The sequence below is a fragment of the Chaetodon auriga genome, chromosome 4 (genome assembly GCF_051107435.1).
Source record: "Chaetodon auriga isolate fChaAug3 chromosome 4, fChaAug3.hap1, whole genome shotgun sequence".
NCBI classification, from domain to species: domain Eukaryota; kingdom Metazoa; phylum Chordata; class Actinopteri; order Chaetodontiformes; family Chaetodontidae; genus Chaetodon; species Chaetodon auriga.
Genome location: NC_135077.1, coordinates 10,157,708 through 10,172,703, shown reverse-complemented (window position 1 = coordinate 10,172,703; position 14,996 = coordinate 10,157,708). Strand labels below are relative to the sequence as shown.

Below are 14,996 nucleotides of genomic sequence, written 5' to 3'. Positions count from 1 at the left end.
CACTGACATTTTTTTTTTTTATGAGGCATGATCTAGGTTTAGATGTTAATTTCACACTCTCTCCAAACGACCATTTTTATTGACATTCTTTTAGTAACATAAGAAAAACCGATATAAAAAAGGAAGTGTGTCATTGCTTAAGTTTACAGCCCTTTTCCAGGTGAATACAATAATCATAAACAAGGTAACATTAAAGGGAAGAGATGACAGAGGAGTCTGGTAATGTTTGGGCTGCAGGAGTAGTTATTTATACTGAAATGTTCATTGTCTTTATGGGCAAGAAAACATCAGGAATACATTAAGTGTAAAGAGAAAATAAAGGTACAGCGTCAGTGTTGCTGAATTTAAACTCTACAGTCAGGATTATACTAATATTAATACAAAAACCTAAAGTTCAATCTTTACGTACAAGCAATTCATACCTATATTAAAGTTGTCGAGGTTAAAATTTGAATATATGAATACAATTGTTGCCCAACAACGTGTTTTATAGACATGGAGACGTCTATGTTTCTGTGACAGTGCTGCTACATTAGTGGAAAGGCTTTGGCTGTGTCATACTCCTATAGCAGTGTAGCACTTGAACCATTACCAGCTCTAACAAAGGTGGGTTACTCTTGGAAAAAGTTTATCAGAATCAGAATCAGAATCAGAAAAAGCTTTATTGCCAAGAATGCTTTTACACATACGAGGAATTTTTTCTGGTGAAATTGGTGCATGACACATCTACTAAAATATGACACATCTACTAAAATAAGAGCATAAAAAATAACAATTTAAATATATATACACAAGTCTGTTATTGTTAGAAACACAGTACTGTTTTTCAGAAAGAAGTCCCAGTTGAGCGTTAATGTAACGCATAGAGTTATATTTATATCACTCAATGTGACAGAATGAGTCACGGTCTATAGTCATTATTATTTTGTCCAGCAAAATGTGTGTGTGTGTGTAAGTCAAAGCTCGTATTTTATTCTTGGCATGTTGCTCCAAGACAAGACTAAATGTTCTGGTATGTTGAAACATGACAATTAGTCATTTCTTATCAGCCTGGTTGCCTGCGTGAGACCAAATCAACTAATTTTGCACCATATCCTGAAAGGCAGCTGCTGGAATTTTGCTTAACCATGAGTCATTGCTAAACTACCTGCCCTGTTCGAACAAAGAAACACTGGGGCACAGGTCACCGCACCATGAGCTGAATGCTTGAAACGTGACTGTCTTCACCTCCATCCTCTGTTGTCATAGCCGCTCCTGTCTGACAGAGCTACAGCACAGTAAGTCATGATGCCATCAAAAATACATTTCCAAGAATAACAATGGTGTCACAATGCGAGCAAGCAATTCACTGTTATGTGATAGATTAGTTATGTTCATAAATCAGTGTGATTTACAGCAAAGACCTTTACATAAACTGTTTAAAAATACAGCTTTTCAAACGCAAAACAGCCATAAAGACTGAGTGACCAGAAATCAAACTTAACTTAAATGCAAACTTAAATCAAGAACTTAAAACACGACAATATTTACTCCTACAATCCAGAATCTTTATGTTTAATGAAAACAGCGTTCCCTCTTTCACGCGGGTGCACTTGTAATTCCAGCCTCAGGCTTGTGAATTAAACAAAAAGCATTTTCATTAGCTCCATTCCAGTTTGCTAATATACAAGAGTGCCGGCCTCATTCATTATTTCATCCTGTGTGGACTCATTATACCTCTGAACCGTCTCACAGTTTCTCCTTTCTTTTCTTTCTTCAGTCTCCTTCCTCTCTGTGAACTCCATTTGCCCCCTCGCTTCTCCTCTTTTCCTCTGTCATCATTTTCAGCTCTCTCCTGCTTTGTTCGGATTAGCCGTTATCTGCTCCTTTAGGATTCTTCCCCGGTTTCCTATCTATTATGTTCTCTCCTTTCCTTCGCTCAGCAGCCATCCTGCATAATCTGTGTTACTCATTCCTTAGTTAATCTCCTTTTTCACATTCACCTTGTCTGTTCTCTGCAGATCTGCTGTCTTTTGCTTTCTTCTTCCTTTTTGCTTCCTCTGCTTTTTTTCCATTGTTAAATTTTGCATTCGTCATTCCTCCTCTCTTTTTAAATACTTCTTGATGCCGTTTTCTTCTTTCCTTTCTTTTTCAGCAGCACCTTCTTCTTTTCTTCATTCCCTGTCTTCATCCATCCATCCAGTATTACACCTCATCCTCGCTGCCAGGTTCTCTGACTTTACTCCTGAACTCTACACACCTCCTCTTAATCCTCTTTAATCGTGCATCCCTCTCTTTCCAAACTCCTCCCTTATGGTCTTATAACAGCATTATAGTTGTTAATGGTGTATATCCTGTTGCTTTTCGGAGCTGCTCGCCTGCATGTTTCCACAAACTGCAAAGTCAGGGATAATTGCGAATGCTCACATAAATCATCACGAGCATATCTTCTTAATACACATAAAGACACATTGAAGGAGCATTTCAATTGAATAGAAATGACAAATCATTGCAGCCTTTTTGTACATTCCACCATGCATTACAAAAACTACTCTCATGTGCCAATGTTGGGTTTTCTCCAATTATCATGCTAAGAAGACTCCTTTGAATGCTCATGGCAGAGATACTGGGGTTAAAGTTTATGATAAGTAAGTACAACAAACCTCATGCGTTATTCATGAGATTCAACACTTGTATGTTTCCTTTCCTCCCTACTTCCTGCCCATCCGCTCGTCTTTCCATCTCAGAGGCAAAAAGCCTTTCAAGTGAACACCCGCAAAACCATCAACAACAACAATAAAGCACTTAGCTGGGGAATGACCCATCTTTGTTTTCACAAATGTGACAAATCCAATGGAGCCACGCTCTTTCCGACCAACAAATCAAATCAGAGCTTTGGTCTGGTTCATTCTGGGCCAGTTTGCTTATGGAAAAGTCCTCCCACGCTGTTTTGACCCTCCTCTTAGAAACTGGAACTGGCTCAAAAGTCACTAAATAAGTGTAGCATCCTTTATGTGCTTGTAAAATCCCCCCCGTTTAAGTGCTCCACCCCGCTTGTACCCGTCCTCAGAGATTGAATTATTACAGGGTAATGGAAACCATGCAGAGTGCTGTGGGACATCCTTTTCCCACACAACAACCGTTTAATCACAGACAAACATTGGGTACTCTGCCACATGATATATCAACATCTATATGTGAGTGAGTGGAGGCAGAAAGACCCCAGAAAGAAAGACGGAGTCTGTCTGTGTGAGGGGACACATGCAGTACAACTACTGTAAATGCCAGTATGTGTCTATGCTTTGAGTCACACACACTCCACTGAAGTAAATACAAATCCAAGAGTGAAATCCATATTTGCAGGAACCCTGAGCGTCAGCTTCTTAATGGATCTTAATTGAAGCAATATGAGGGTAAAATGATGAACAGATTGGCCTTTAATTGCTCCCTTTCTACTAAATCCCTCCTGATCACGCTGTACGAAGGCAGTACTTAAATGAAAGATTAACATTGATCATCAAACCTAACCGCTTCAGAGCGGTGTGTGTGTGTGTGTGTGTGTGTGTGTGTGTGTGTGTGTGGTAGAGCAAGGGCTCATCTCATACACAACCACATATTTGATGCGGTCTGACCAGAGGAAACATCACCACCACCACCCTACCCACCACTGCCAGGTCTCAGTGTCATGATCCTCATTTTTTTTTGTCTCACCCTGTCTCTCTTGGATCTTCTCGTCTCTTGTTCACCACTCTCTCGCTGTCTTTCTGCCTTACTGTCCCCGATTTTTCAAAGCTTTTTCCTCAACAACTGATCTTGATTCTTCGCCTCTTCCTCTCTCCAGTGATGTCGTCGCTTCTGAGGGAGGAGATGCAGAGAGTTTTATTCCGACCTGGAAAACAGACACTGGTGGAGTTTATTGAAATTGAAGAGGCGCCGCAAGGAAGACATTTTCTCTGTGTCTCAGGTAAACAGCTTTCTTGTTCATTTGATACATTTTAAAGCAGACTTTAGGGGTTAAATATGCTCAGTTATTCAAGATAATTTCCATATTTTTAAATTTTAATTATTGTAACAGTTTTATTTTTGGAACGTTCCTTTACAGATCATACAGAATATTATTTTGGTTGTAGAGAATAAGGAAATGCGTTGAGCATGTTCCTGTACTATTGTAGGCCATGTAAAGTCTATGGGGCTTGAAATGAGTCAAGGTTTTACTTTTTCTACATATGAAATGCTGACTCCTGCAGTGCTCCTGTATTCTGCAAAAAATGTTCGTTATTTTCTCTTTTTCTGCAGTGGGCAAAAACAAAGTGGTGCAGTTAAGTATCGTACGATGTCAGATAGCTCAGACTGCCAAAAAGTCTGGATCAAAGAGGTCCCACACCAAACGCTCCAGCATACAGGACTGCTACATGAGGACGGAAGTCTGCTCCCTCCAAGACCTGACTCTTGTTGACGGACGGGACCCTGATGTGGTAATTAAGCAAATTAAATTGCAGTTTCCATTGTTCATTATTGGGATGATTGGTACACAGACTAGAATTATTTCAATTCTCTCCTTTCTAATCACTAACATGGACTCCTAGCAACACTTTTATTGTTTATAATTATGAGAGCTTTGAACCATTGTAAATGATCTCAAACTATAATTTCCCATTGTGAGTCACATATTAATTTTTCACATTTATTTCACACTTATTGCTTTCACATATGTGGTATCTCTTTGATAGCTTCCTCTCAGATATAGAATTAATTTGAATTTGTTGAGAGGCCATTGTGTTGAATCACCATGTCAGCTCTGATTAAAAAAAAAAAAAAAAAAAGCTTACATGAAAGATTCATTTATTTATTTGCCATCTCATTCTGTGTCTACGTGTCCTCTTTCTGCAGGACGACCCCTGTTTCCTGCTGCACTTTGACAAGGTGCGCACAGTGACGGCCGTCAGCTGTTCAGCCAAATACTGTTTTGTGCGTGCCCTGGTTGCTCTCAGTGACCAGCACTGTCAGAGGTCACTGAACCTGCGGAACTTTGACTGGAGCTACATCAAGCCCACCTCCTTCTACTCTAATAGAGGAGACTGTGTCGTTCTAACACAGATATGCTTCTATGCATTCAATCTGGTATGTCTGTCCATGTGTCCCGTGCCCCTGGATGCATAATGGTATGACACAATTATTGTGTGTGTGTGTGTGTGTGTGTGTGTGTGTGTGTGTGTGTGTGTTGTGGCTTCCTTTAAACTAATAGGGCTTTGATGGGAAGATATTCACAATGAAAATGTCTTTTCCATTAATACTCTGCTGATCTTCATGGCAAGTACAAGTTTCAAACAGCTTGGTATTTGTTAAATGTATAATCAACTTTTGTGATGTTTTAATTATTTATAACTCAAAGTATTCTATTCTGTGTGCTATTGTAAAAATAATGAACGGACACATTTATGGAAATCTGTAATGAAAGTAAATTTCAAATGGAGAACTAATAAAACAACTACAAATGTATCACCTTTCTCTGCCTTTAGTCTTCTTAAAAGTAGAATAATCACAATGTGGTATTAATTTAGTAATTCACTTTGCAACATATTTTGGATTATTTCTATAGGGGCTTGCCTGCGGTACCCCCAGCTATCCCCCAGCTACCACAGTAGTAGTTTATGTCTTCAGTCACTTTATAACACTATAAATATATTTGGTGTATATTTTATAGGCTGATTCCAAAATATATTGGACTCCATATATTGATTAGCTTTAAGAAAAGAAAAGTAAATTAAGGATTCAATATTACTGTACAAGATTTGTAATCTTTGCTTTGTTGAGAAAGTACTGAAATAGTAGTTATGCATCCAGGCCTTCATACTGAAAATTGACACAAAATAATAGCAATAACAAATGATAATGAATGATCAGTTAGCAGAATAAATATAATATGAAATAAGCAAATATTCAAATACACAACAATGTGCAAATATTAATAGTCTTTTAGTATCTGGTTAAATTAAGACTTTGATGAAGTTAAATGACCACCCGTGACTTTGACTCATGACTGACGCTTTCAGTGATGAACTTCATGTTAACATTAATACGATACTTTAATACAATTAACACGGTAGCCTACATGCTGCTGTCATTAAACTATTGCATTACCACAATGCCCCACTGTAAGACTTACCCATTGCCGATGAGAAACATTTTCCTATATTCCTATTTCTTCGACCTACAGATGGCGCCAGAACATTTTCCAAAGCATCGGGAGTATTTAGTAGCCTTAAAGTTTGCCTGACGAAAATAAATAAACATATATGTGCTACAATGTTCTTTGCATTTCATCTGAAATTTAGAATCAGACATATTTATTCATCAATAAATGTATTAAATTAGTGCACATCTAGTGTTAAGATATTTTTAATATCTTCGTTTCGTCCCGGCACAGCGTCGACGTACTAATTAGCAGCTCCTGCCGCCAAAATTCAAGTTAGAGGAGAGAAGGACGAGTTTTCGTGCTGTCGGTTGTAAACATTAGGCAATAAGTTCGTGCCTCACCTTGTAAGTTACCGGCTTGGTATCCAGCCACCACGAATCTTGCGTCCGGAATCTGTGGAGAGAGGACGGCCTAAAAATGCACATAAAATCCATTATCATTGAAGGATTCAAGTCCTACGCACAGCGGACAGAGATCAACGGCTTTGACCCGCTGTTCAACGCCATCACAGGGCTGAACGGCAGCGGCAAGTCCAATATCCTGGACTCGATATGTTTCCTTTTGGGCATTTCCAATCTCACCCATGTAAGTGTGTTATTGCCTATAAAGTCATTAAGCTCTATGATAAAAGTTACTTAGTTATTGGCCTTAAATTAATCAGTTTGTAGGGTTTGGTATGGTATTAGTAGCCGCTTAGAGTTAGTTTTCTATCGTTTACTAGTAAAGCAGAGTTAGCTAGCTGTTAGCTAGAAGCATCTTAACACTAGTTAACGCTCTTGTATCTCTTCGTTTCATTTTCACTTGAAAGGTGCGAGCCTCCAACCTCCAGGACCTGGTTTACAAAAATGGACAGGGTGGTATCACCAAGGCCACTGTGTCTATTACTTTTGACAATTCCAACAAAAGCCAGAGTCCTCTGGGGTTTGAAACCCACGATGAGATCACCGTCACCAGACAGGTTGGCAAAGAAACCATCATTTCTGAAGGCTCTGTAATGGTATACAGTCTTATTGTGCGATGCTAATACTAAATCTGTGTGATCTGTTTCTTTCTTTGAGGTGGTAATTGGTGGCAGGAACAAGTACCTCATCAATGGAGTCAATGCCAACAACACCAGGGTGCAGGACTTGTTCTGCTCTGTCGGCCTCAATGTCAACAACCCACATTTTCTCATCATGCAGGTCAGTCTTGTGTCTGCAGCAGTGTGTGCGGTTGTGGTTTTAGTCCTTTTCTGTATTTTACATCATGTGATGTTTCCAATATTTTAGGGGAGGATCACCAAAGTTCTAAACATGAAGCCACCAGAGGTAAAACATGCACATGTTGTCCACCATTTCACTGCTTTTTCATACATGTTTTTCAGCCCTTTTGAGGACTTTGAATCATCACCTCTTTTCTTTCAGATCCTTGCCATGATTGAGGAGGCAGCAGGAACCAGGATGTACGAATGTAAAAAGATTAGCGCTCAGAAAACCATTGAGAAGAAGGAGGCCAAGCTAAAGGAGATTCAGACAGTATGTTAGACATTCAAACTCATTTTTGACTATTGTATCTGTGTTCATTCTGCTGTGAGGAGGTGCGACGAATCCTATTGCAACTCATGTTTAAATATTTATCTTTTTCTCTTTGTTTACTCTTTAAGATTCTGGATGAGGAAATTACTCCAACTATGCATAAACTGCAAGAGGTGGGTTCATGCAGAATCAAAGCTTAGGAACTTCTTGCTGTGACAGAAATATGATATATCTCACATTTTACGTTTGATTTGTTAGTCATTAACTCCCCCCTTTTTTTAAAACCTTCCCCTGTCTGCAGGAACGATCGTCATACTTGGAGTATCAGAAGCTGATGCGAGAGATCCAGCACTTGTCACGACTGTATGTGGCATGGCTGTTTGTGTGTGCAGAGGAAACCAAGCTGAAGTCAGCAGAGAATCTGAAGGTGATGCAGGATAACATCGCCAAGATGCAAGCCAGCATGGCTGAGAATGAGAGCAAAGTCCAGGAGCTCTCTGCCCAGATTCAGGAGCTGCAGAAGAAGAAAGACCAGGTACAACAGGAGACAAGGGAGAGCTAAGATTAGGGTGCTTTTTAAACTTTTTGTTCAGATATAGTGAACTTAGTTTGCTTTTTCACTTGGAAGCCTTTAACACAAAAATCATGAGCTGCTCATAGACCAAACTACAGCAAGAAAAATGAATCTTGAGTCAAATGCTTAGTCTTTGATGTTTATCTGCTCATTTGTAGGAGGTGAATGGAGTGTTGAAATCCCTGGAGGAGGCTTTTGCTGATGTGCAACGTGTGGATGCCAAAGCTCAGAGTGCATTTGACCTGAAAAAACAGAACCTCAAAGATGAAACCAAGAAGAGGAAGGAGCTTGTCAAGAGCATGGAGGAGGTAACAAGGGAATATATTTATGATTGCTGATATGTGCCCTTGTGACCTTTAGCAATTAAACCTATAGCAAATAAAATGTGAATACAATGAGGGCAGTTTGCAACAAATGAATTCTTGATCAACACCGTCGTCATTTATTTGTAGGACAAGAAAATGCTTGTGGTAAAAGAAAAGGAGGTTTCCAAGTTGACGGAGCAGCTTCAGGCCCTACAGGACGAGGGACAAAAGGACAGCGCAGCACTCGAGGCAGCTGAGCAGCATTTTAGGGCTGTGTCAGCAGGTCTGTCTACCAATGAGGATGGAGAGGAGGCCACACTGGCCGGACAGATGATGACCTGCAAGAATGACATGAGCAAGGCAGATACTGAGGCCAAGCAGGTGAGGGGAAAAAAAAACATTCAGGTTGCCACTTTATATTCGATAGCAAGTTTTCAGTACAAATGTTTATGTTTTGTGCTTGTGTCCTGTCAATTTAAAAAGATTGTTCATCAATCCTGTCTCTGTCCTCCTGCCTATCTAGGCCCAGATGACCCTGAAGCATGCCCAGGCTGAGCTCAAGACCAAACAGGCAGAAGTGAAAAAGATGGATGGTGGCTACAAGAAGGACCAGGATGCCCTGCAGGCCGTCAGAAGCACCAGAGAGAAACTACAGGCTGAGCTCACTAAACTCAATTATGAAGGTAGTGTGTGTGCGCATGCACGCAGACAGCCTCATGGCAGCTGCCTTGTGTTGAACATTTTGTAATATTTGAGGCCTGTGTATGTCTGTCTGTGTGCAGATGGGAAGGAGGAGAATCTGCTGGACAAAAGAAGGCAGCTGTCCCGAGAGGTCGCTAAACTTAAAGAGACCTACGAGACTCTCATGTCCCGCTTCCCCAACTTGCGCTTCGACTACAAGTAAGGATTTGCCAAATTACTTTACTCATCTCTTTAACTGTGCTGCATGTTCTGAATCTAGATGTTCCATTTTTTTGTTATGCTCCTTATAACCCAATAGAGCAAAATAACAGGAGAGTCAGTGAGATGTCAGTCAAGCACATTCACTGCATGTCATAAGAAGTAAATTCCCAATGAACCCTCCTATAAAATTTCAACTTCCTGTCTCATGTTGCCATGCACTTTGAGAAGAGTTTCAACAAAGTGTTTTCTTTTGCCTCACAGGGACCCAGAGCGAGGATGGGACCGTAGCAAAGTGAAGGGGCTGCTAGCTAACCTGATCACAGTCCGTGACGTCTCCTATGCAACGGGACTGGAGGTTGTTGCAGGAGGACGGCTCTATAACATTGTTGTCGACACAGAGGTACGTGTGTTAGTGGGCAGTGTGCCTGTTGTGTCAGTCCAAGTCATGTCATGGTGACTAATGTTCAAATTCACATGCAGACCAGTGGGGCGGTGTACCAGGAGTCAGTGATGTGAGTTTTGTCTTTGAACAGGTGACTGGTAAAAAACTGTTGGAGAAGGGAGAGCTGCAGCGGAGGTACACCATCATTCCCCTGAACAAGATCTCTGCAAAGACACTCAATGACAGTGTGGTCAGCGCTGCCAAGAGCCTGGTGAGAGGTCTAAATACCGCCCAGTTTGGAAAACTCAGTCGCCGTTCTGTCTGATCTTGTAACATGACCCCTTCTCCTTGATGACTCTCCTTCTCTTCCTCACTCTGTCCTATCTCCTCTCTGTCTCGTCTCCCTCTGCTGTCAGGTTGGAAAGGACAACGTCCACACAGCTCTGTCCCTGGTGGGCTACGAGGCCGACCTGCGTAAGGCCATGGAGTATGTCTTTGGCTCCACTCTGGTGTGTGACACGCTGGACAATGCCAAAAAAGTGGCTTTCGACAGGAAGGTGATGACCAAGACTGTCACTCTTGGAGGGGACATCTTTGACCCACAGGGAACTCTGAGTGGAGGTGAGATTATGTGTATGTCACTGAGACATCTGCAGTATGTAAGGTTGGTAGAGTCAACCTGTGCAGAGCAAGCAAAGATTTCAATTAGTTTCAAATGTTTTAATTATCGCTTCAAATGGTGTTTGCTTCATTATGCGTTTATAAAGGTTCTGAACAAACTGACTTGTTATTTCAAAAAACACGCAAACACAAACTCACACATACGTACGTGCTCCCTGAAAAGGAATGAGGATAAAGGACTTTGTAAACCCTCTTGGCTCTTGACTCCTGCTTGTCTAACAATCCAATGGACCTTTTAGTTTTATTTATTTTTCCTGCTTCTTCTCTTCCAGGTGCTCGCTCCCAGTCAGCATCAGTTCTGGCCAGCCTACAGGAACTGAAGGAGGTCCGTGACAACTTGAATGACAAGGAGGCCCAGCTTCAGGATACTGAACGACAACTGGCCGGCCTTAAGGGAACTGCAGAGAAGTACGCAGACACAAACTCACACATAATACCTACAGTTAAATTGTCCAGGCTGATGCATTAGCCATTGTTAGTTTAACAGATATCTGTATTGGTGAACATGTTGGCCAGTTCCCACCTACCCCCGACATTTTCTTAAGCACTTCACCACATTTCCTCCCTCCAGGTACCGTCAGCTGAAGCAGCAGTATGAGCTGAAGGTAGAGGAGGAACAGATTCTGCAGGCCAAGCTGCAGCAGAGCTCCTTCCACCAGCAGCAAGAGGAGCTGGAGAGGCTGCGCAAGGCCATCGGTCAGAATGCTGAAATGTGCTCAAACACACCATTTAAAATAACCGAATTCAACAAGGCAGTTTGTGCGTACTGTATGCAAATGGCCATTAGATTTGTGATTCTAATCAGGTCTACATATGCAGAGGTCTGATGCAAAATTGCAATTAAAACAAAACCCTGGTCTTGCTTTAATCATTTTATTTGTTGACTTAACCGTGTCCGGTGTGTTTGCCTACCCAGAGGAGAGTGAAGAGACTTTGCGCGTCACCAAGGAGGTGCAGAAACGGGCTGAGGAAAAGTACAAGGTGCTGGAGAACAAGATGAAGAATGCTGAGGCCGAGAGGGAGAAGGAGCTGAAAGCCGCCCAGCAGAAACTCAACGCAGCCAAGGCCAAAGCTGACGCCTTCAATAAAAAGCTGAAGCAGAAGCAGCAGGTACACCAACCAGACACTGGTACCACATTTTCTTTTCTCCCCTTTCTCAGCAACAGCCAGAATCTGCTGCTGCTTCTGGCCCATTGATCAAATATGTTTCTTTTCTTGCACACGTGCACAGGAGTCTGACGCCGTGGCCCTGGAGCTGGAGGAGCTGCGCAGGGAGCAGGCTGGTTATGAGCAGCAGATTCAGGCTGTAGATGAAGCCATGGCAGCCATCCAGGAGCAGATAGACAGCATGGCTTGCACTGTATCACAGAACAAGGTATTTGTGATCAACGAACTACCTGGTGAATAACACATCACGTGTCACAGCTCAAAACAATCCTTCTTCTGCTCTTCTCATTTGACTTCACTTTCTCACTATAACTCTCTCTTGCTGTGCAGGAGGCAGTGCGTAAAGCCCAGGAGGAGCTTGCCCAACAGAAGGAGGTGATCATGGCCCAGGACAAAGAGCTCAGGGTGAATACAATTTTGAGTTGTAACTTCAACACTATATTTTGAATGAGGATTGAGGTCGAAGACGCTTAAAGTAACACAGCAAATCATAGAGTTAATGTACTTCGACTGGAGGCTAATTGGAAGATGCATCATTTTATCACGCTCTTAGATTTGCCTGTTTCACCTCGCTTAATGCAGACTAATTTGACTGCTTGGAACTATTTGTTTGATCATTTCTATCCAGGGGAAGAGCACAGAGGCCAATAAAATCAGGGAGCAGAACAACGAAGTCCAGCTGAAGATCAAGGAACTGGAACACAACATTAGTAAGCACCGCAAGGACAGCCAGGAAGCTGCTGACAAGGTACACATACACATACACACGCACTCTTAACGTGCTTCTGGCAGTCCTTTGCTATAGTAATATATGTCCATGATCCCTGAGGTCCCTTGGAGTTTCATCCAATTTGAGCAGTGTCCTCTAAACACTTCTTCACCTCTCTCCCATTTGTCATACCATCCTCTCCCTAGGTGTCTAGGATGCTGGCGGAACATGACTGGATCCCCTCGGAGCGTCATTTCTTCGGCCAGCCCAACACTTCTTATGACTTCAAGGTCAACAACCCCCGCGAGGCCGGTCAGCGGCTGAAGAAGCTGGAGGAGACCACCGCCAAGCTGGAGAGAAATGTCAACAAGAGGGCCATGAACATGCTTAACGAGGCGGAAGAAAGGGTGAGGGCAGCAACACAGAGAGGGTTTGGGTGATTGTTCAGTTAAAGCTTTGAGTGTCTACATCTGTCCCACACAACTGTCTCCCGTCCTGCAGTACAACGACCTGATGAAGAAGAAGAGGATCGTGGAGAACGACAAAGCAAAAATTTTGCAGACCATCGAGGAGCTGGACCAGAAGAAGAACGAGGCTCTTAACCTGGCGTGGCAGAAGGTTTTTGTTTTCCGATCTCAATTACAGCTATGTTAATTAAATATTTTGATCACCCTTAATGCCTTAGAATGAGTGATTAAGTTGAAAGGGATCAGTCAACAACAGTGTGACACACTTGCCAAAGTGCCATTGACCTCACTGTAGTGCCTGTATTTATTACTTTACTCAAGCTGTCATGTGTCTCTTCCTCGGCAGGTAAACAAGGACTTTGGCTCTATTTTCTCCACGCTGCTGCCAGGGGCCACTGCTAAGCTGGCTCCTCCCCAGGGCTGTGGTGTCTTGGAAGGCCTTGAGTTCAAGGTGGCCTTGGGCAACACCTGGAAGGAGAACCTCACTGAGCTCAGCGGTGGGCAGAGGTCAGCAAAAGCACCGATACGGTCACTGAGCGTCAGCGGTACAACCACGTGATGTTTCCATGGACGACAATGAAGTCAGTCACTTTAACCCTCTTTGGGTTTGTGTTTTCAGATCACTGGTGGCCTTGTCTCTCATCCTGGCCATGCTGCTGTTCAAACCTGCTCCCATCTACATCTTAGACGAGGTGGACGCTGCCCTGGATCTGTCGCACACGCAGAACATTGGACAGATGCTGCGCACACATTTTAGGCACTCCCAGGTATGTTGAAACACGCATGCACATGTTGTAGTAGCTTGAAATTGTTGTGTGAAGCCTCCACTAATTAAAAGGTTTTACCATAAACCATAGTATGCACATTTACCACATACGCAAAACATGGACTCAAGTTGCCTTTTTCTCTCCCTGCAGTTTGTGGTGGTGTCCCTGAAGGACGGCATGTTCACCAACGCCAACGTCCTGTTCAAGACCAAGTTTGTCGATGGCATGTCCACAGTGACGCGGACCGCACTCAGCCAGAGCGACGCCATCCTTCCCCAGAAAGGCCAAGACAAGGCTCGTCAGAAAGACAAGAGGAACAAACAGCTCATTGGCTGAACGGTCGTAATCTAAATTTGCTCTGGTTTTGCTTCTTCTGCACAAACATTGTGACATCTGTTAACTTGTGGTGATTAATGTATACTCAAATTTCCTCTGTTGGTCGTCGTTGCGAGCTGTTTATATGACTTTTTTTATTCTCAAAGCAACAAGTGTCCTCTCTTTGTTCAGTGTGTATTTTAGAACTTTTTAATTGTAAATGTCTTGTCTAAACTGTCCTTGTTATCCTGTCTCTTTTCTGGTCTATGTTCATGCTCTTCTGCTACAATCAGGTTATATGCAGCTGACATATGTGTCCTTATATTTTAGCAAATAAAGCCTGTCCATTAGTAACAGCTGATTTCTCTTTTTTTTCTCCACTGCCACATGTACCGAAACTGCTTTACAAATTGGCTAAAACTAAAAGGACGCGTGTAGAATTTGAAGATGTGCAATGTCTGCGCCCCCTAGTGGTACTATCAAGGACACCCAAACCTGCAGTGGGACACTGAGCGGTAACAGATCATAGTAATACAGCTGATATTCAACTTATAAAAGCCTTGAGGCCAGTGATCCAACACAAGCTGTTTGGCTGTGTTGTTTGAGTTGCACTGTTACTGCTGCACACATTTCAGACAAAACACTTGTTAACAGTCTCACTGCATTTTGAGTGATTAAGGTATTTCATAGACTTTTCACAAACACAATATCACAGTATAACAGGATTCTTTTAGCTACCTCAAATATACAAGATTATACCATACTATAATGCAAACCTAAAAGCTAAAAAATAAGTTATCTAATAACTGATATTTTTTTAGGTTGAGTCCCTCTTCTCCCACCTGTGGAATGTGCACTTGAACGTTCCTTGTAAATAACTTATGGTGAACTGTTTTCTTTGCTTCATGCCATTAGATGTAATTTAATGCAGCTGTGAGCTGTGAAAATGATTGTTTGACAAAAACCCAAAAGACTAAAGATACATTTTAAGAAAAGGAAATAGGAATAGACAGCTAAATGACCCGAGGGTTATGCTG

General features: G+C 42.1%; 2 protein-coding genes across 2 annotated transcripts; both read left to right on the top strand.

Moving 5' to 3' along the window:
- Positions 1-3,591: 3,591 nt before the first annotated feature.
- exoc1l (exocyst complex component 1 like) lies at positions 3,592-5,399 on the top strand. The gene is made up of 3 exons (XM_076729582.1): positions 3,592-3,943; positions 4,276-4,454; positions 4,870-5,399. The coding sequence occupies exons 1-3, from the start codon at positions 3,823-3,825 to the stop codon at positions 5,137-5,139; spliced, it is 570 nt and encodes a 189-aa protein (XP_076585697.1). The 5' UTR covers positions 3,592-3,822; the 3' UTR covers positions 5,140-5,399.
- A 1,070-nt stretch (positions 5,400-6,469) lies between these two features.
- On the top strand, positions 6,470-14,310 carry smc2 (structural maintenance of chromosomes 2). The gene is made up of 25 exons (XM_076728716.1): positions 6,470-6,760; positions 6,984-7,133; positions 7,234-7,356; positions 7,444-7,482; positions 7,579-7,689; positions 7,818-7,862; positions 7,991-8,224; positions 8,422-8,571; positions 8,716-8,949; positions 9,092-9,251; positions 9,351-9,468; positions 9,733-9,871; positions 10,005-10,124; positions 10,270-10,474; positions 10,807-10,942; positions 11,106-11,230; positions 11,451-11,644; positions 11,766-11,909; positions 12,032-12,106; positions 12,330-12,449; positions 12,617-12,817; positions 12,912-13,028; positions 13,224-13,384; positions 13,497-13,644; positions 13,795-14,310. Exons 1-25 carry the CDS (start codon positions 6,593-6,595, stop codon positions 13,978-13,980), a joined length of 3,603 nt encoding a protein of 1,200 aa, XP_076584831.1. The 5' UTR covers positions 6,470-6,592; the 3' UTR covers positions 13,981-14,310.
- Positions 14,311-14,996: the final 686 nt, after the last annotated feature.